This window comes from Elaeis guineensis, chromosome 5 (genome assembly GCF_000442705.2).
Source record: "Elaeis guineensis isolate ETL-2024a chromosome 5, EG11, whole genome shotgun sequence".
Lineage (NCBI taxonomy): Eukaryota > Viridiplantae > Streptophyta > Magnoliopsida > Arecales > Arecaceae > Elaeis > Elaeis guineensis.
The window spans coordinates 57913982-57936461 of NC_025997.2; the positions used below are offsets into that span (position 1 = coordinate 57913982).

General features: G+C 33.5%; 1 protein-coding gene across 4 annotated transcripts in view; it reads left to right on the top strand.

The window, feature by feature from the left end:
- LOC105034359 (E3 ubiquitin-protein ligase RGLG4) overlaps positions 1–22480 on the top strand; it is a 99688-nt gene that overhangs the window by 74363 nt on the left and 2845 nt on the right. Inside the window, exons 2-6 of one of the 4 annotated variants that reach the window (XM_019846969.3) lie at positions 11886–11970; positions 12104–12244; positions 12356–12469; positions 22219–22292; positions 22394–22473. In XM_019846969.3, the coding sequence (XP_019702528.1) occupies positions 11886–11970; positions 12104–12244; positions 12356–12469; positions 22219–22292; positions 22394–22473 (494 nt within the window). Of the gene's footprint in view, positions 1–11885; positions 11971–12103; positions 12245–12355; positions 12470–22194; positions 22293–22393; positions 22474–22480 lie in introns of all 4 variants that reach the window. The other 3 variants (XM_010909486.4, XM_073257939.1, XM_019846970.3) reach the window with 3 other exon arrangements.

The following is a 22480-nucleotide window of genomic DNA, read 5'->3' on the forward strand; positions in this document are numbered from 1 at the left end:
AAATCAGATAAAGATCTAATTTTTGGAGCATAGATTTGCAAGGAGAAGATATTCTAGATCCTATCTAAGTGGATATCGGTAGAGGCCAGGTGCTTGCGTGGCTACATCAGAACCTCGGGCTGTGCAGAGATCATCTACAGGGTAATTAGATTACCCTTGAGGTATTTCTTCTTTTATCATAGTTTTAGATTTAATTTTAAATTTTAAATATTCGATAATAATATTAGATTTAGAGAATTAGATCTGAAATATATAGAATAAGTTTTTTAAAAAAATTATTCCATCCCAGATTTGATGAAATCTGAAAGATCCTATGTGGAGAAAATGTTTCTCCTCCTTCAAGTTGTACTAGAGCCAGGTTGCTGGCTCTATTTTAGATTTATTTTAGGTCTAATTTTAATTTTTATTTATTTGATATTAAAGATTTCAGATGTCATATTAGATATGATAGAATCTAAAATTAAAATATTTAAAATTAAATCTAAGAAGATCTAACATGCATAAGATGCATGACTAGACTAGGATTAGTTGAATCCATGAATGGTCTTAAGTTTTATATTTTAATAAAATTAAAATATAAATTAAATCTAATTTATTTTCTATTTTTTTAATATTATAATTATTATAATTAGATTAGAAAATAGAAAATAAAATTTTAATTATTTCATAAAATTGATCTGTTGCATGCCTAGACTAGTTGTAGAATTATTCTAGTAACTTATCTAGAATAGTTTTTATTTTGAATAGTTCAATTTAAATTCTATTTTTCAGATATTACATATGATGCATCAGATCTGAAAGCATATTAATTAGATTAATTTTTGATACATGAGATGTATGCAAAGTATGTATAAGTTAGATTTTAAATTGTATATGTGATATGTTAATTTAGATCTAACTAGTTTTGTAGTTAAATTTATATTTCTGATTAAGGTGTTCCTCATGGCTGTCCGGTCATAAGAATAAAGTAAAATTTTAAGACCCTCTCTTCTCATTCAATGGGGTGTTCATATGACGTGTAGGGGTGCCGCACGTTCATCCTTAATCAGAAATCAAAACTTACTTTTCTGCAAAATCTTAGATCCTGAAATCCTAGGATTTATTTTACATACTTTGTTTATGAACCCAAACTTAATTAATGAATTAAGCTTATGAAATTAAGTTAGATCTAAAATTGAGAATTTCAGATCTAAGATATTTTCATAAAATTGGGTTCGGACTTGGGTAACTCAATTAGGTCTAGCGGTTGATCAAATCGAATCAAGAGTTGGTTAGGTGGGATCATGAAAGCTAATAATTGACCAGTCTAATAGAATTAAGTCTGGGTCAAGGTAGAATCACATTTAGATGTGACCCGATCAAGTTAAGACCTAATTTGGCTCAGTGGTTAGAGTCTGGATTGTAGGCTAACCTAATTAGTTCTGGTTCGACAATTTGGTGTCTAAGGTAAGTTGGGCAGATGCGACCAACTAATTTTTAATTGAGAGCTACTCGACTCGAATGCGTTCTTGTCGAGTTAATGGCATATCCCTGCCACCGGTTTCACTTACCTGGCCATATGTGTCGACTTAGTTCTGATTAGAGGTGGCTAACAATTTGAGCTAACTCATGCCACTAGGTTAGTCATAATTGTTATGACTATGTCAAGTCAAGTTTAATGAGACCTAAATAAATCTTTCTAAGAAAATATTAAGTCTAGGTCTTCCACCATTGTGGATGTGCAGGCCTTTTTCGGGGTTGATTGTTCTCGACTGGTTACAGTGGCTCAGTTGCATCGAGAAGATGCAACCATGTCCATTAGGCATTGGATGCTATAGATTAGAGGATGGGTTGGGCTCAATATTCTGGATACGGTGAGGGACCCAATCAGGAATCTAGTTCGTGCAAATGGTGGATTTGACTTAACTAAGGATTGGAGCAATATCCCAGACACGGTGAGCTTCATGAATTAGAGACCAAGTTTTGGGTGCACCATGATTAGAGAATCATTGGACAAGAGTTGTCCACTCATCGGTTGACCCATCACCAATAACTGTTAGGTGAGGTGGTGAGCCAGTCGATGAGACCGCACCACCCACTAAAAATCATTGATCATGAAGATTTTCACATCTCTACCAAGGGAGTGTAGGGATCTGAGAAAATAGTGGGAGCTTAATTTATTTAAAAATAAAAATCCTAAACAAATTGGTTGAGTCTGACTACAAAATCTAACTAAAAACTTTTGACTCTCTACAGAAAACATATCTGCCTCAAACCCCCTGACCAAAATTCTAGACACCCATAGACTGACTGGATCCAATTTCAAGGATTGGTTTAGAAACTATAGAATTATTCTGGGATCTAAAAAATTGACTCATGTCTTGGACCAGGACCCACCTGCCATACCAGCACGTCTGACTGCTGAACAGAGAGCGTCTCTGGAAAAGTGGATGGATGATGATTACAAAGCAAGGTACTACATGTTGGGTGTAATATCTGATGACTTGTAGTGCCAACATAAGAATATTTTGACTACCCACCAAATGTTGGCTCACCTGCAAGAGTTGTTTGGTGAACAGAGTCGCGCGGTCAAGTATCAAGTCTGTCAAAGACTTTTTAAGACCAAGATGCATGATGGACAGTCAGTCCAAGATCATTGTTTGACAATGATCAAGGATCTTGAGGAGCTTGAGAAGCTCGGTATCATCTTAGACAAGGATTTTCAGATTGATGTGATCCTTCAGTCCTTGTCCGATGCATATGGTCAGTTCATTATGAACTTTCATATGCATAAGATACAGTGTACCTTGGTCGAGTTAATGAACATGTTGGTTACGGCTGAGCTTTCTATGAAGGGTTCAAAAGGCTCAGTTCTTACTATGGAGCAGACTTCTTCTAAGAAAAAATCTTTTGAAAAAGAAAAGAGGTCTGCGAAGAAGCAGAAGGTGGATGGGAAGAAGAGGAAGCAGAACTGTCCTCAGTACCTGGCCACCCTAAAAAATAAGAAGGATGGTCCTTCTGGAAGTATGCTCATTTTAGAATCTAATCTTACGATTTCTTCTGCATCCAGTAGGGTGCTTGACTCTGGTTCTAGTGCTCATTTATGCACTTCTGTGTAGGGTTTTGAGGAGAGCAGGAGGCTGAGGGATGGAGAGATGATCCTACACATCAGAAACGGGGCAAGAGTTGCTGCTGTGGCCGTGGGAACCTATCCTCTGCGATTACCGTTAGGATTAGATTTAGTTTTAAGAGACTGTTATTATGTGCCTGCAGCAAGCAAGAATTTGATTTCTGTTTCATGTTTAGCACAAGAAGGCTATGTGATTAGCTTTCATAAGGACCATTGTAATATTTTTTATGAAAATAATAAAGTTGCAGATCATTTTCTTATTAACGATCTCTATTAGCTACATATTGATGTATCTGTATTTAATATTGAGCAAAATGTGAATGCCATAGAAATTAAAAGGCCTAGAGATAGTCTAAATGATAAGTATCTGTAGCACCTAAGACTCGGTCATATAGCGGAAGACAGGGTTAACAAATTAGAGAAATCTGAGCTATTGAGTCCATTGACTTTCGAGTCATATCCAGTTTGTAAATCATACCTTCAAGACAAAATGACCAAGCTTCCTTTTGTGGGACATAGGGAAAGGGCCACATACCTACTTGCCCTAGTACATACAGATATGTGCAGCCCATTTGATGTGCCGGCTAGAGGCAACTACATCTACTTCATTACCTTTACAAGTCTGAAGCTTTTGAAAGGTTCAAAGAATTCAGACATGAGGTAGAAAAACAAACAGGAAAGCCCATTAAGGTTCTTCGATTAGATCGAGGAGGTGAATACCTTAGTCGGGAGTTCCTAGACTATCTTAAGAATAATGGCATAGTCTCTCAATGGACTCCACCTGGAACGCCTCAACTCAACGGGGTTTCAGAATGGAGAAATTGGATCCTATTAGATATGGTCCGTTCCATGATGAGCTTCACAGACCTCCCTGAGTTTCTTTGGGGACATGATCTCATGACAGCAATTTATGTATTGAATAGGGTTTCCTCTAAAATCGTTCCTACCACACCGTATGAGATATGGCATGGTAAGAAGCCAAGTTTGAATCATCTCAGAATTTGAGATTATCCAGCTCATGTTAGAGACAGCAGGCGGACAAGTTAGAGTTCAGATCTTTTAGAGCTCGATTCATAGGATATCCTGAAGAATCATTAGGATACTATTTCTATATTTTGGAAGACCACAACGTGATTGTGAGTCGAAATGCTATTTTTTTTAAAAAATAGTTTATTCAAGATGGTGGCATCGGAAGAATAGTTAAGCTCAAGGAGAATATCTCCCAAGAGCAACAAGCTCAAGAACCTGAGGAACCTAATCAATCAAAACCAGTCCCAACACAACCTCTTCCACCTCGTAGATCGACTAGGGTTTTCCATCCTTCTGAAAGGTACTTAGGTACCATACAAAAGGAAGTAGAGAAAATATTCCTCATGAGAAATGGGGCTCATGGTGATGATCCCAAGACCTATGACGAGATGATATCAGATATCGACTCTGAGAAATGGTTAGAGGCAATGAGATCAGAAATTGACTCGATGCACTCAAACCAAGTCTGGACCTTGGTAGATCCACCTGAAGGTATTATACCTATTGGGTGTAAATGGATCTTCAAGAGAAAGATAGGTGCAGATGAGAATGTGGAGATATTCAAGGCTAGACTCGTAGCGAAAGATTATAGTCAGTGCGAAGGCATTGACTATCAGGATACCTTCTTGCCCGTAGCCATGCTAAAATCCATCTGCACATTGCTTGCTGTTGCAGCCTATTTCGATTATGAAATATGACAGATGGACGTGAAAATGGCATTCTTAAATAGATATTTTGAGGAAGATATCTATATGGAACAACTGCTTGGTTTCACATCCAGTGATGATGATCACAGGATCTGCAAGCTGCAAAGGTCCATTTATAGACTTAAGCAAGTATCTTGGAGTTGGAATACTCGTTTCAATGATGTGATCAAAATATTTGGTTTCATCAAGAATGAGGAGGAACTATGTGTATTCAAAAAGGTCAGTGGGAGCGTAGTTGTCATCCTCGTATTGTACGTAGATGACATCCTCCTAATTAGGAATGACATTCCCATGTTGACCTCAGTCAAAGTATGGTTGTCTAAGGAGTTTTCTATGAAAGATCTAGGAGAGGCATCCTTTATACTGGGTATTAAGGTCTATAGAGATAGATCAAATAGGATGCTGGGACTTTCACAGAAGATGTACATAGAGGAGGTGCTAAAAAGGTTTAGCATGAAAAACTCCAAAAGAGAGTTATTACCTTTTAGACATGGCATTCATCTCTCCAAGAAGATGTGCCCTAGCACACCTGAGGAGATTGAACGCATGAGCAAGATCCCTTATGCTTCGACAATAGGGAGCCTCATATATGCCATGCTATGTATACGACCTGATATAGCCCATGCTGTGAGTGTCACAAGCAGATATCAGTCAAATTCAGGCGAAGAGCACTGGACTTCTGTGAAATGTATCTTTAAGTACTTGAGAAGGACTAAGGATATGTTTCTAATCTTTGGAAATAGAGAACTCCAGATTTAGGGATATATAGACTCAGACTTTATGTCTGATATAGATAATCGAAAGTCAACATCTGAAAGTCTGTTCATTTGCAATGGTGGTGTAGTCAACTGGAAGAGTTCCAAGCAGATGGTGATTGCTAATTCCACCATGGAGGCAGAGTATATTGCTGCATCGAAAGCTGCGAAGGAGGCATTCTAGTACAAGAAGTTTGCCGCAGAGCTTGGAGTGATGTCATCGGATGCGATACCTCTTTACTGCGATAATAATGACGCCATAGCCCTAACTAAGGGGCGAAGGTCTCACCAGAAGTCCAAGCACATCGAGCGGTGATTCCATCTGATCCGTGATTATCTCGAAAAAGGTTATGTCGAGGTCAAGAGAGTCAACTCCACAGATAATGTGACAGACCCACTGACTAAGCCATTGGACCAACAGAAGATCGAAGCCCACCTTGAGAAGATGGGACTTAGATATGTAGCCATTGGCATTAGGTCAAGTGGGAGTTTGTTAGATGTGTGTCCTAGATGCCAGATCGGCTAACACATTCCTGTACAGATCTAAGGGCAAATTTATAATTTTGACTATAAATGAATAAAAAGATTATTCTTCTATCACAATGTATATATTGTGTCTGTGATACATCTTTTGAGTTAGTAGGAATGTAAATTTATATTTTTAAGAGTTAAAAATTTAAGGCATGAATTTACATAACTAACTCATAAACAGCTCTTGACCATAGGATCATCATGAGGATAGTGATCGATCCAGAAGGTTGGTGTACGATCGCTTCCTTAGGATAGATGTGTCTTGAGTCTACAGTGTGGAGACACCAGAGCGAGAGTACAGGTATTCATTGAGAATGAGAGTACTGAGCGTGACCACCTCGAGCAGTCATAAGGAAGTCTACCTTCTCGTCGATGACTAGCTCGATGCTGCAGTTGTGTGTCTAGTTCTTTGACCTGAGGTGCGTCGACAGTTCACCTTGAGTGTGTTATAGTTTGACTACACCATAACTCGGTCTCCTAGCCATTCAGAATCCTGAGGTGTATGTTGGCTGTGGCATATTCATTGTAGGAACTAGGTCGCACCAAGATAGGATCTATCAATCTCGGTAGATGAGAGGAGTAGTCCTATGATAATTGAAAGATCGAGTTCTTAAGCCCATGGCCATGGCAGAGTGAAATAATGAAAAAGAGTTTTCCATTAAGGTTTCACATCAGACTCGGATCGATCGATTAACTCATATGACTGATGTTGGGTTTGACGAGTTCAACTTAACCCTAATTCAGTCGGGACTCATGATAGAGGAACTCAATCACACAGGTAGCTGCATCGAGAGATTTATCTTTAGTTCTGATGGGTTGCCACCACATACTGCTAGGTGTCACTGATAGATTTTGAGAGCAATTAGAATGATATTGATGATCGATCATTCTAATTGTCTGAATCAGAAGAGTTCTGGTCCATCAAAAAGAGTTTCGATGATGTCGATGATGAGGTCACGACATGTCTCATTACCATATAGAATTGAACCTAACTGGGTCACACAAATAAGGGTTAGGATCTAGATGTCATCAATTGGGCTAACTTAATTGATTTGGATAAGATCCAATTAGGTTCAAGAAAATCATGCTAGCACACGATTGAGCCTAACTTTCTCCTCGTGTAATCTTTTCTGTCTCTACTGAGCCAAATGTGATTTGACTCACCCAGAGAACTTTTGAAAGGTTTTTCTTAGTCTAAATGAAGTTTGTCCAGCTCAGAAAAGGCTTATCTTAATTCATGAGATGAATTTAAGACAACACCTGCTAATTCCTAGCACCTGCCAAATTCATTTTAGGACATCTGTCAAAATTTGACATATGGGTCTTAAACTGAAGAGGGCTTATTGGAAGATTTTTGTGGAGTATCCATATGCCAAAACCCAATTGAATTAGGTACCATAATCTGATTATGGCTTGAGCCCAATTGGATTTAAGTGGGCGACCCAAATAGATAAGAACCAAAAAGTCCTGATAAACATGGACTCTTTGGCGCCACCTTGATTGAGCTTATCCATTGTTGGTGCCAACTTAGGAGAGAGGGTGGGGGTTCTTATCTGATGTGATCAGATAACATCACTCCACCAATCAATATTTTTTCAGAATTTATTGGAATTTTTTGATTGGTTGAATGATGTGGCACTGCGCAGCATACAAGGTCTATATAAATCCTGCTGCGCCTAGGGTTTCGTGAAAGAAATTATTTTATGCATAAAACTCAATAGCTACTATCTCCTCCCCTCTTCTCTATGTCCTCTTTGCTCTCCTTCCTCCTCTCTTCACGTCCAAAGAGTTGGACGTCCATCTGGCAGAGATCCAAGGCATGGTGACGCCTGGAATAGAAGGCTACAGGACATCTTCGATAGGCTGTTGCTCCAACTTCAGAAGGAGTTCTGAAGTACTTTCAAATCAGATAAAAATTTGATTTTTGGAGCATAGATTCATGAGGAGAAGATATTCTAGATCCTGCCTGAGTGGATACTGGTAGAGGTCAGGTGCTTTCATGGCTACATCAGAATCTCAGACTGTGCAAAGATCATCTACAGGGTAATCAGATTATCTTTGAGGTATTTCTTCTTTTATCATAGTTTTAGATTTAATTTTAGATTTTAAATATTAGATAATAAAATTAGATCTAGAGAATTAGATCTGAAATATGTAGGATAAATTTTTTGAAAAAATTATTCCACCCCAAATTTGATGAAATCTGGAACATCCTACGTGGAGAAAATATTTCTCCTCCTTCAAGCAGAATACCTAGGTGTTTAAAATTTTTATTCAAAACCCTTAATGCACCAAAACCCTAATGCCCAAGTCACTTTGATAATAGCAATCAAAACATGATCTAAGAGAAGTTATAGGATGCGTACCTATTATAATCTGATTTGGTGATGATTATTTTCATGAGGCATCTAAGTGTCCACCCTCTAATGATGATCCACATAGAAACTGGTTCAAATAGATGCTCTTCCGAACCCAAACATCGGACCCGAGTTCATCCTAACTCGATTTGGATGAACTGCTTCCTGAACCTGACTCAAACCTCTTCTTGGCTTCTTGGCTAACCCTTTTAGGATCCTCTAGAGTCTTATCCTAATCCTAATCAGACTTAGATTAGACTAGGAAGACTTGTCCTAAAGCCTAAAGATGTAAGAGAAAGAGGGAGAGGAATTCTTGTCTTAACAAGACAAGATGAGGCAGATTGATTTGGATGCCCTCACCCCTTCTGCTACCCCCTATTTATATTTGAAGAGGGGGTGTGTGAAGAAACTCTCTATGTTTTCCAACCACCACATCAAATGGCATATTAAAATTTAAAAGACTTATATGATAAAGTCTCTTCGGGAACACATACGTTGCTTCACAACCTCTCACGCGCATGTTCGAGAGAAGAAGCCTATGGCATCCCAGTTTTAAATCAAAAATTCTTTGATTTTACCATGTGTAAATAGAGGTTTCTTAGAGCTTATCTGATGCAAATGGATGCTTAAGATTAGTTTGAGATGAGCCTTCTTCTGCCTTAAAGCTGAAGGACTCTCATGCAACTCTTTTGAAAACCTACAGAACTCCCTCATGCATGTGCTGGGTTTCTCTCCTCACCACCTCATTTACTAAAATATGTGCTAGACTGATAGAGAGCTGGATAAGCTTTCACATAAGCCAAAAATTGGTTCAAGATGGACTTCTCACATTCCTCCACGTGAAGATAAGGTAGCAGCTATCATATTATGTGCTAGCTTTGGATAGAGTCCAATCCGCTTTGGACTCTATCATTCCAATGCCCAAAGGGCTATGTGCTGCCATCTAATGGCCCCCCCATATCAGAGGTTAATCCAAATTAATATATAATTAATTTGATTCATAAATTAAATTAGGTTCGAACTAAATTCGACCCAAAAATAGGAGCTAGGGTTAGCCACATGTGCTAGCATGCTCACCGGCTAACCAATTGGATTAGCTGGTCTAATCAACTTTATCAAATAAACTCTTTGATCAATTCTCTTATATGTATATTCCATTGGGCTCCACATCTAAATAGCAGTAGGTCCGGATGCATCTTGACCCAATTCGATTAGACCCGATCTAAACCGATTATGGTCTAATTCATACTGATCCAAATTCAGCAATTAGAAAACCTTCTAATTGAAGAATGAATTAAAACTATTAATTTACCTACAAGTCAAAATTGATGTTTAGCAACATATCATGACTATCTAAAAAATATACAATTTGATGAAAATACCAAATATATCCTTTAGTAGTAACTTATCATATAATTCAATCCTTCGATCATTCTGCATCTTGAATATATTGATGAGTATGAATTTATATCAAACTCAAATACATATTCTTATTGATTCTTCATTAATTAATGATAACTCTAATGAAGTATTATAAACCCTATCTAATCTTCATTTTGCTTTGGCTAAAGTCTTCCTGAGTTATCCAAAGATGAGAATACATAGGATGTCATCTCCTCTTACTAGGAGTGATCGATTCCTTATTGATCTACTCACAATCTCTATACATACTCTATCATATCTAGAACACCCCGTTCATAACTTTAATACCATAATTAAGTATGAACCAAAATATAAATTTATATGCACAAGATTTCATGGTGGTCTCAGGTCAAAGGATTACTTACACAACTTCTACTTATAGAATCATCTTTTGACATGTATATAAAGCTCCATAAGATGTTCTCTATCGATGAGTCAATTTAGTGAACTTATTCCTTAATGAGCATTCTCATTCTTGTATTAGTGTCTCCATATAAGTCACTTGTGAGATCAGCCATCCTCTCCATCGAGCATTCAGAAGATGTGTAGTCTATCGGAATATTGATCTCTGACTTAATGCTCCTAAGATCAAGAATATTTAAGATTAGAATTTTAAGTTTTAGATCTCACAGGCATGATCCATTCATGTCCCCTAAAATTATTGTCCTAATTTTTGAGATTCATCATAGTCTTTAATAAAAAAAGATGCAACTGAAATGATGAATCATAATGCCTCAGAATAAATGTCATTACATGAGTTGAAAGATGATACAAAAAAATTCCATCACATCAACCTTGTGATTGGCTTGTAGGATATTTATTTTTTTAGGACAAGTGTCAGTTTGAATTTATTCACATAGATGTATAAATAAAATCAAAAGATATCTTTTATCCTCATTTTGGATTGGATGGGATCTAATAGGATTGAAATCAGTTTAGATACCGATCTATTAGATACCCATATTTGTTTTATTTGAGAAATATCAATATAGATATGGATATTAGTTGGATGCACAAATTCATATCAATATATATTTTAAACGGATATAGATATAAGATAGATGCTAGAAGTATGGATATAAATATGAATATAAGTCAAATAATTAAACTTTATGATCATAGAATCAAAGATATTACTAAATGGATAGTATTATACATTGTTTTTAATAGTTCATGAGTGCTATATAAAATTTAATAAGATTACAAATTGAATCAGATATTCATATATGTAACAAGTAGTTTTTCAATATTCATATCTATATCTTTTTTTTTTTATTTGATAGATATGGATATGGATATGGATATTAGTTGAATGCTCAAATTTTTATCCATATCTAGATAGATTTGAATTTGAAAATAGTTCAAGACAAATATTATCCGATCTACTTTCACTTTTAGGATCAAATGTCATGCGTACAAGAAAGACAATATTGCATTTTTTCACCCAATAGTTGCAACTTGCGAATATGCATCCTTAGGCTTGAATGCATTGTATTTCTTTAGGGATGTGCCCTTTGGTATCACGCCAATTAAAAGTGGATCCTATTTGGGATGCAATAACCATTCCATGGGATGTGTCCCTAGAATACCTCTAACATCTAAAAGACATTTCTTTCAAAATATATAATGACATCCAAAATATATATCAATTGCAAGCACCTCCAGATAGAAAGGCTTGTACCTATTTAAGGAAAATAAAAATATTTAATCTTGAATGACCATTAACAAACAGAAACATAGAAGATGCTACTTTAATTAGTAAAGTTCAATAGAAAACTATTTCAATAGCCTTACAATATTGGCTAACAAAATCATGGCAACATAGCATTCCATAAGCCTTTATGACCTTATACATTATTCTTAATGTTATCCATAATTTTTTTTTTACTGTGCTAGTCCTCTATTTTCTCTGAAGTACTATCTTTCACTATAAAATGAAAGTCTCATAAGCTTAATTCAATATTTTTGTTCATAGGTAACAGCTGCCTTGAGAGAATCCGGTTTAGAATCATCAAATCTGATACTTGGTATTGATTTCACAAAAAGCAATGAGTGGACAGGTTGTGAAGTAGTTATTTATCATTTATAGTGTTCAATCCTTTTGCAGTGCAATTAAAGTGATTTCATGTTAGCTTGTTTATTATCTTCTTGACAACAAAAATTACATCAAACTTGTTACTTTTCTTGTCAAAGGGAAACATTCATTTAATAATCAGAGCCTGCATAAAATCAGTGATATACCTAATCCTTATGAGCAAGCCATTGCCATAATTGGGAGGACTTTGGCTTCATTTGATGAAGATAATTTGATTCCTTGTTTCGGGTTTGGTGATGGTTAGTCCTCATATGGTACTATGTGGATATGCTTATTAATCTTGCCTTCAAATTTGTAAATTAAATTGAGAGTTTACTTTCTTTCTGTTGTAATTATTGTGCTTATAATAGCGACCACTCATGATCAAGATGTATTTAGCTTCCACCATGATCACTCACCTTGTCATGGATTTGAAGAAGTGTTGGCCTGCTATCGAAAGATTGTCCCACACTTGAGATTATCAGGTAGTTCCTTTTCTTCCTCGATTCCCTCACCCAGAATGTCACTTATAATTTATATATTGTGCTAAATCATTGCAATTATGAGTTATGATTGGATAATTTATAGTATCAATTTTATGCATCCTTGTAGAGCAAGACATGTGCTGCCCAAAAAAGTAACCCAGGAAGAGGAATGAATGGGGTTCTTGAAAGATTAAAATAATTATGTGTACTAATGAAACTGTGATGTGAAAGCAATGAATGCAAGCAATAATTTGTAGGAATAAGAGAATGCAAGAGAGCAAAAGGCTATAAAAATCAAACACCATAATTTTATAGTGATTTAATTGGTGCCAAACTCAGCATCTATGCCTAATCCCTAAGAACCCTTTCTTGGAAATTCTACAATCAACTTAATTACAGTCTGATTATTTTACATGGATAGTTGATTTTGTTTACAAAATCAAATAAAATTGTTTCAACTAAGCTTTCCCTTGGCTTAGTCCTAATACAATGTTCAATTTAAGATTTGGATAGACTTATCCCCCAAGTTTCTCTCCCTTAAAACTTGTTACAATAAACAAATTGGAAGCAAAATGAATAGAATAGTAAAACTTGGATCTTTTTAAGAGTAAAAAGAGGAAGCACTGTATAGTATAGAAGAAGCCGAAGTGGCTGCTCTTTAATGCTTGGACTTCTCTTCTTTAATGCTAAGTTGGTGGTTGTGGAAGTTTGCTTGGAAGCTCACCCAATCAAAGCTCATTCACTACTTTTTTTGGATTTTCTTAGGAGTATCCAATTCACTTAATGAAACTTGTATTTTTTTCACTTCAAATCCTTTTTCTTTCTATTTCTTGTATTCCCCATTTAATTTTTAGTCTTAAATACCATTAGGAATGGCTGGAACAACCGTACTAGCCATTGGAGGCACAAAAAGTGCCATTAGAGATGAGAGTTTCTATTGGAAACTCATAGGAAAACCATCCATTGGATTGTCAGATGTAGAAGGATGGATTCCTCTTCTTCAAGGGTCAACTAGTTGTCTTTAAGGGTCGACTCATCTCTTGTTTGGGTCGACTCTAGACTTCTACCATTTTATGCATCTTTTATCTTTTGTCTAAGACTATTTTAGGGTCAACTCTTTTGATCCTGGGGTCGACTTATGTTTGGCATGGGTTAACTCCTGAAGGGCTGAGCTCGACTCTCAAAGAGCTGAGCTCGACTCTCAGAGGAGTTGTTTTTCTAAGTTTTTTATCTTCTCCCTAAAAGCATTTTAGGATAGACTCTTTTGAACTGGAGGTCAACTCATAGTTAGCCAAGATTGACTGAAGAAGCATTGGGTCGACTGCCAGAAGAGTTACTTTTTAAGGCCCTCTATCTTTTAGTTGAGACTATTAAAAGGATGACTCATAGAATATGCCAGTCTTTGTCAATGTGCTAGACTCGACTCCTCTTTTCTAGGAGCTCTTAAATATGGATCAATCAAAACATGGATCAGTGGAGAATTCAAATCAAGGGTTCTTAAATATAAGACTTATTTAAAGGATTCACAAAGCCCTAACTCTCTCCTAACCATACTAAATCTATCCTCACTAAGGATTTTTGTGAATATTTTAGCTAATTAAATTTTTGTAGATATAAACTCAAGCATCATCTCTTTATTTTGCACTTGATCTCTTATGAAATGATGTTTTTATTTCAATATGCTTAGTGCTTGAATGTTAGATAGAATTTTTAGTTAGACTGACAAAAAATATAATATCATATTGTATGAAGATTTTATTATATTTTATGCCATAATCTTCTAGTTGTTGCTTAATCCATAAAATTGAGTATAACAATTTTTGGCTATAGTGTGTTTGGCCTCAGCCATTGACAATATTATTGAATTTTATTTCTTGCTAAATCATGAGACTAAATTATACCTAGAAATTGATATGTTCCATTTTTATTTTTTTGATCAATTTTACAATCAGCAAAATCAACAACAAAATATTCTATTAGTTCAATTAAAAATTATTTTGAATACCAAAGTCCTATAGTTTATGTTTCAATTGAGTGTCTAAGAATTCTTTTGACTATAATTAAGTGTGATTCTTTAGGATAAGATTGGTATCTAGTACAATATACTTATACTAGATATTATAATAGACCTACTTGCAGTTAGATAAAGTAATGAACCTATCCTATCTCTATGCCAGTACTCTTATCATTTTTATCTTGATAAAGCTTACAAGATTGGCTCATTAGAGTGTAAATTCCCTTAGTATTCTCTATCCCAAACTTCTTTAGGATCTCTCTTATGTACTTATTTTAGTTGATGAAATTTCCCTCCATTTGCTTGATTTGGAGGAGTTCAAGTTAGAAAGTCAATTTTCTTATCAAGCTTATTTTGAACTCATTGTGCATAAGCTTGACAAAATCTTAACATAAAACTTCATTAGTATCATCGAATATAACATCATCTATATAGATTTACATAATAAAAATATTATTTATTTTTTTTTTATAAAAAGGGTTGTACCAATATTTCTTTTTATAAAATTATTTTTAAGAAAAAACTTACTTAAGCTTTCATACCAAGCATGAGGTGCTTTTTTTAAACCTTATAATGCTTTGTTTAATTTGATAACATGGTTAGGATATTTAGAACTTTTAAAATCAAAAGATTATTTAATATAAACTTCCTCCACAATATATCCATTTAAAAAGGTGGTTAGGATGCTTAGGATTTTTAAAATCACAAGATTGTTTAATATAAACTTCCTCCATAATATATCAATTTAAAAAGGTATTCTTAGCATCTATTTGAAAAAATTTGAAATTCATAAGACATGCAAAGGCAAGTAACAATTTAATTACTTCTAGCCTAACTATAGGTGTGAAGGTTTCATCAAAATTAATAATTTCTTCTTGATTATAATCTTGTACAACCAACCTAGTTTTATACCTAACTATATTATTATTATCATTATTATCTAGTTTGTTCCTAAACACTTATTCAGTTTCAATTATTGGGTGATCTTTAGATCTTTTAGCTTGGTTCCAAACTTAGTTTCTTTCGAATTAGTTTAACTTTTCTTGCATGCCCTAATTCTAATATCATGAGATAGATCACCAATAATTAACTCCTTAGAATGATTATGTGTATAGATCCACTCCTTTGGTCAGTCATTTCTACCTTATGTTTGATTATTTCAAGGTGTTTCTTTCTTGCTTCATCTTGCGAGGGGATCTCCTTCAAGGTCAACTAGTTTATTTTCTCCTTTAATGAATCTATATCATCAAGCACATCTTTCTTTCTTGATGCAAGATTGTTAGATTCATCAAATATTATATGTATGAATTCCTATACCACTAGAGTCCTCTAATTGAATACCCTATAAGCTCTGCTAGTGGAAGAGTATCCCAAAAAATCGCCTTATTAGATTTTGCATCAAGTTTACCTACTCAGTCTTTACCATTATTTAAAACAAAAGAACGACAACTAAAAATCTAGAAATAGCTTCTATCATTTTCTTCCTTTCCAAATCTCATAAGGGGTTTTCTTTAAGATTGATCTAATTAAAGCTCGATTTAAGATATAGCATATGGTGTTTATAGCTTTTACCCAAAAGTATTTTAGTAGGTTGCTTTCACACATCATGATTTGGGCTATCTTTTCTAGAGTCTTATTTTTCTTTCTACTATTTCATTTTTTTGAGGTGTCCTTAGGGCTAAAAATTATATTCTATTCCACTTTTATAAAAAAATATTTCAAATTCGTGATTCTCAAATTTGCTTCCATGGTCACTTCAAATTTTTAAAATGGTCAAACCTTTCTCATTTAAAATCTTTTTATAAAGTTTAGAAAAGGCACCAAAGCTTCATCTTTATATGCAAGAAACAAAAATCATGTAAACCTTGAAAAATCATTAATAATTATAAAGCTATGATAACTTCTTATGCAAATTATAGATGAGTTCTTTCTATTTGAAATTTTTTGAGAATATAGAAAAAGCTTCATCTTTTTGTGTCAAAAGTAAAATCTTAATAAATCAAGAGAAATCATCAACAATCATAAGTCTAGTCATCAACAATCATAAGTCTAGATCTTTTTCTTCTAGGCTTATGATTCTAGTGGATCCAAATAAGTCCATATGAACCAATTCTAAAGATCTAAAGGTTAAAATAATATTTTTGATTTAAAAGAGCTTCTAGTTTATTTTCTAAGTTGATATGCATCACGAATCTTGTTCTTTTCAAAGTTTATTTTTGGTAATCCTTTGACAAGATCCATTTTGATAAGCTTTGAAATCAAATCCATACTTATATGGCCTAATCTACGATAATACAATCAACTAGTCTTACTAACTTTGGTATCTATTTTAATTAGATATTGGCCATTCTTTGTGAAATGATCGTCTAGATCAACCATGTAGATATTATCATATTTATATCCAATGAGCACAATGCCATTGTCATTAGAATTAAAAACAATGCACATCAAAGATTCAACTGCAACTTTAAAATCTTTATTATATAATTAAGTAATACTTAACAAATTATGTTTGAATTTATCTATAAGTAAAATATTTTCAATATAGGTAGAAGGAGTGATATAAATATTATCAATTTCAACGTTGCATCCTTTGCCATTATCGCCAAAGGTCACCGCTCCCTCTTCCTTTACTTTAAGGGTGATAAATTATTTCTTATCACCCATCATGCATCTTAAATAGTCACTATTAAGATACGATCTTCTTTTTCTTCTACTAACTATAAGACATAACTATAGGAAAAGACTGAGTTATTAAAAATTTTAGGTAGCCAACTTTTCTTGAATCGTTTGGGATTAGTTATAATGGTTCCTTTTAGAAATAAATCTTTTTAGCTTTATTGTTATTTAATTTTCTAAAGTCACAAGAATATACTTTATCTTCTAACTTGCCACAATAATAACAAATAACATTAAAAGATGTATTTGATGAAGATTTAACAAAAAAATTCTCAAAAATTTTTGTTTCTTATGGGGTTAAAATCAAGTCCAATTTTGTTAAAATCAACTCTTTGACTACTCAAAATTATTTGTAATTTTTTAGAACTATAAGTAAATTTATTAATAATAAATTTTAGTTTTTTCACTTCAAATTTTAAATCTTGATTTTTTTTGAGCAAAGAATCCTATTCTTTTAAAAAGTGCTCCTATCTTTAGTCAAACCATGATTACATTTTCTAAGTTTCTTGATTATTTTTTAATCCAAGTTTATTGAATTCATCCAAAAGATCATAAAATACATCATGCAATTCATCAAAAAAAAATTCAAACTTTATTCAGAAGTTACATTCTCTTCTTGTGCTATAAGACATAGATTAGTTACCTCTTGAGTTTTGCCATTGGAGTTTGAATCATCACTATCTCTCCAAATGGCTATCATAGCATTCTTTTTGGCATTCTTAGTAGATTCATTGAGGAGAGGATAATCAATTATGAAGTGCCTAGGCTTCTCACATTCATAGCATACGGGCTACTCCTTTTTTTTCTCCTTCTTCTTGCTTGACTCACTCTTTGAAAAAGTCTTTCGTCTGAAATTTTATCTTTTTTCTTCATAAACCTTTTGAATTTTTGGATGATGAGAACCATATCTTCATTTCTCATTTTGTTTCTTCACTATCTTTCCCATTTTGATTAGTGAATTTGAGAGCTATGATTTTTCTCTTTTTTGCTTTTTTTTCATTGTTTTGCCTCATGGTTAACTCATAAGTTATGAGAGAATCAAAAGGTTCTTTCAAAGATAGAGTATCGAGGTCCTTGACTTCTTGAAATACTGTAACTTTTGCCTTCCAAGCTCTAGAAAGTAATTTGATAATTTTTCAAATAAGTTCACTATTAGAAGAAAATTTTTCTAAGCTCTTATGGCCATTAATAATATTAGTGAATCTAATAAATGTATCGATAATTGATTAATTTTATTCCATTTTAAATAAATCATATTTGTATATAAGTATATTGATTTTAGATTTTTTTTACCTGATTGGTGTGCTCATGGGTAACCTCTAATCTATCTCATATTTTTTAGTAGAAATATAAGTAGAGATCCTATTGAATTCATTAACATCTAGAGCATAACAAAGAATATTCATAGCTTTAGCATTTACTTAAATCATATTTTTATCTAAGTCATCCCAATTTTTTTTTTAGTTTGGGTGTGATAATGCCATCTATCATGATTGTGGGTGTGTGTATGGTACTTCAAAGATTATAATCAAGTTCTTGAATGAAGATGCATATATGTGCTATTTATGCCATTAAATAAGGATGGTCTATTGATGGATTACCCTTCAGCAAGAGATGCATCAATTTGGGGCACCATTTGATCTTGAACTATTTGATTGTTAGATCAAATCAAACTGAGCATCAAACTTTGATACTACTTATTGTCCAAAGAGACAACCTAAGAAGAGGGATAAATTAGATTTTTTAAAAATTTAAACTTACTATGCACAAATTTCAGACTATGTGAAATGTGGTGAGAGAATACTAAATGATAAATATCTAAATAATTAAGTAAATAAAAATCTATGTAATAAAATGAGAAGTCACATATAAATAAAAAGAATTTATAATAGTTTGATGTCAAATCCAGAACCTACATCACTCCCAAAGCCATTCTTGAGAATTTCACTATAATCTCTACATAGATTACAAAAAGATTATTTTTCAAGCTTATAATCTAAATTTAGTTGATTTATTTTAAGATATCAAAACCATATCGTCAGGCCAATCCTAGGCTTACATAATAAACTCAATCCAATTTCAAGCTTGGATAGGCCTTTCTCTAAGTTCTAAACCTAATTAAAACTTATTTATAGTAGAGAATAAGAAGAATAATTGTAAATATAATAAAAGCTCCTAAAAGAGTAAATAAAAGTCAATGAAGCTCTTTGAAGAATGACTTGAGGAATCTTTGCAATCAATGCTCTAAGAATTTCTTTCAATGCTTCAAAATTTTAGATGTCTATAGCTTTCTATTGGATGCTTAATAAATATTCTTAGGCTCTCACCTAATTTTTTTCTTTTTTCTTTTCTTACTCTCTTAGCTCTTGATTGAGTTTGAAAGTCTTTAAATCCTCTAAAAAAGTCAAACTAGTTGTTTCTAGCTGTTGAAGATCAAAAATTAGCTATTAAAAATGATTTAAAAAATTTAAAATTTTTACAGAACTAGCCATTATTACTGTTAGCTACAGTTGAGTCGACTTAAAATTAAGTAGGGATCAACTAGAGTAAATAAACTAGAAGTTAGCTCAAGAAAGTAGGAGCCAGCTTGAAACTATTCTACAAAAATACTTCTCTATCTTTTTTGAAGGAGTCGACTCACAGTTAAGTAAGAGTCAATTCAATATCTAGCACTAAAACTTTAGCTTTCTATCTAACTGAGAAAGTCAACTTGTAGTTAAGTAGGGATCGACTCCTAGCCTGTATCATCTGAAAAATGCATGCTAGAGTCGACTCTGTGAATCTAGAGGTTGACTTTTGGACTCTTCCTCTTAATTTTTCATAATATAGTTTTATCCAATTATGCTCTTTTATTTTCAAAACTCATCAATTATATATGCTTTCTAAGAATGATTTTAGCTTCCTGAAATTATATACCCAAGAACTTCAAAAACTCATTAGCATCAAAATAAGTACTCAAATATTTTATATTCATCAAAATCAATCCTTGGGTCAATAAGGTATCTACCTTCTTTTTATAAAAAAGGTTAACATAATTGAGTAGATTTTTTAAGAAAATTTTAGCAAATCCCATCCATAACTAGATTTTTTAAGGCTCAGTCTAAGATTTTAGGTTAAATGGTATCATTACTTTAGCCACAAATATGGGCATTTTCTTTGGCCATACTTCCTAAATCTTTTCTCCTCAACCACAAACATGGAGTATATAACATATGTCTCCCCAATTTTCTTTGTTAATTTTATGATCAAATCAACCAATAATCTTGCTTTAGTCCCATCTCTTGTGGTTTCACATAAAATGGTTTGTGACAAGAGATAATTGTATTTGCATGTTATGCTTTTAAATATTTTGTAATTTCCTAACCAATTTAGTTTCAATTTTATAGTTCAAGAAGATTCTATAACAACATAACAAAAATAAAGTTTGCAAAATCTAAATTGGTACTATTTTCATTTCTAATGTTTTTTTCTTTATTTGATAAAAGAACCAATGACGAGCGATATATGGGGGATGGCCCTCCCCAATACACCCCTAACCCCCAAACACTAGTGATGGTGGGATTCTTCCAATACTGTCTAATATGGATCAATTTTTAGATTTTCTATTTGAGGTCATCTCTCACACAAGAACAAGTTGTGTCATCCATATAATATACTTTTTAGTTATCGTATTAATACATGGTACATTCCTCAAGTATGCTATTATATATGCCATGATATGTTTTATTCCTTTCTTTGCCACAAATAATTTGTATAGATATGTTGACATTCCTGAGATGGACCGGTGATCACCACTTATCATAACAACTAAATTTTATTATTTTGTAAAATAAAGTTGTTAGTTCTCCATAAACATTTTTTGTTTTGATTTGTATTCACCCCATAATTATGGACAAGCAATCAAAACCTAGCACTTCACAAGAATTATTTTTAAGAGAAATCCTTTATGAGAAACTTGATGTGTTCGCTTGGAGGGACACCCTTGGTCTACCCCAAGCTAAGATTTTATAAATAATTTTTTTGCTAACACTACAAGGGTTAAGGTTAAAAACTAATTAGATAATGAGTTTTATTCCCTTCTTATAAATGTTTGTATATTTATTCAATAATAAGTTTAGCACAAAATGATAGCCTATTGCCAAGACACAATGAATTGTTATCTTGCATGCCTCTTTGAAATTTACTATAATGGAGAGGTTTGAGGTCAAATACAAACTATTAGAGCCCATAGGTGGTTAAGAAGTGGCAAAAGAACTAGATCGAAAGCATTGGATATGCTCCATTTTTGTGCTCTTGCTTTTAGATTTAACTAGATTTTTATTTTCACAGAAGGATGCGCTTAAGCTGATTGCAACACTCAAAGCACGCACCCAAACTCACTTCAAGCATTCTGATATAATTAATTCTTTCTCTAATTTTCTCATAAATTTTGTATAGAGCTTTATCTTGGTTATTTAAGGTGGCATTAGCAAGGATGTAAAAGTTTGTAAGCAGCTCTTCATTAGATAAGAGAACCTACAATCAGTGAGAGAATTATCTATTCGGCCACCACATTAAGAGAACCCAGCTCTTTGTGTTCTTTCACACAAACACTTGCATAATCAATTGGATGAACATGGAAAATTATGTAAACACCTTTATTGAAGATTAAAATCAGGAAATGTAGAGTTGAACTCCATAAATGAAATATGGGACACAAGAAAAACTTGGAGTTACTTGAATGAAAAACAGTAACAACAAATGGATAAAAGAAAAGTGATAGGCAACATGACTATAAAATTGTCCAAGTATTAATACAGATACTAAATAATTTGGTTATACTTTTATAAATAATTTTCCACTGATTTTTTTATACTTTGAAATTCATGGCATAGAAAGTATCTAGATATGTGGTCCTCTAACCTTACTAATGTCTACATACTAGTTTGACAATTCCTGCATTATTTTTATTATAGACATCTTCTTTTCATACACCATCCTTTGCTAAAGCAAAGAAGTGTGTCCTATTAGCTCATGTTTAATTATGTGGAAGGACCTACTTCTTTTGCACCTATAGTGGAGGCTGCAGTTGACATTGTTGAGAAGAGCAATGGGCAATATCATGTGTTGGTCATTATTGCAGATGGCCAGGTTGAGACATTTCTAGCTCCCCTCTCATGTCCCCTCCAAAGAAAAAGAACAAGAACAGAAAAAAGTTTAACACTCATCGAATATTCTTATATTTTATGAAGGTCACTCGAAGTGTGGATACGGATATTGGAGATCTTAGTCCACAGGAGAAGAAAACAATTGACTCTATTGTCATGGCAAGGTATCTA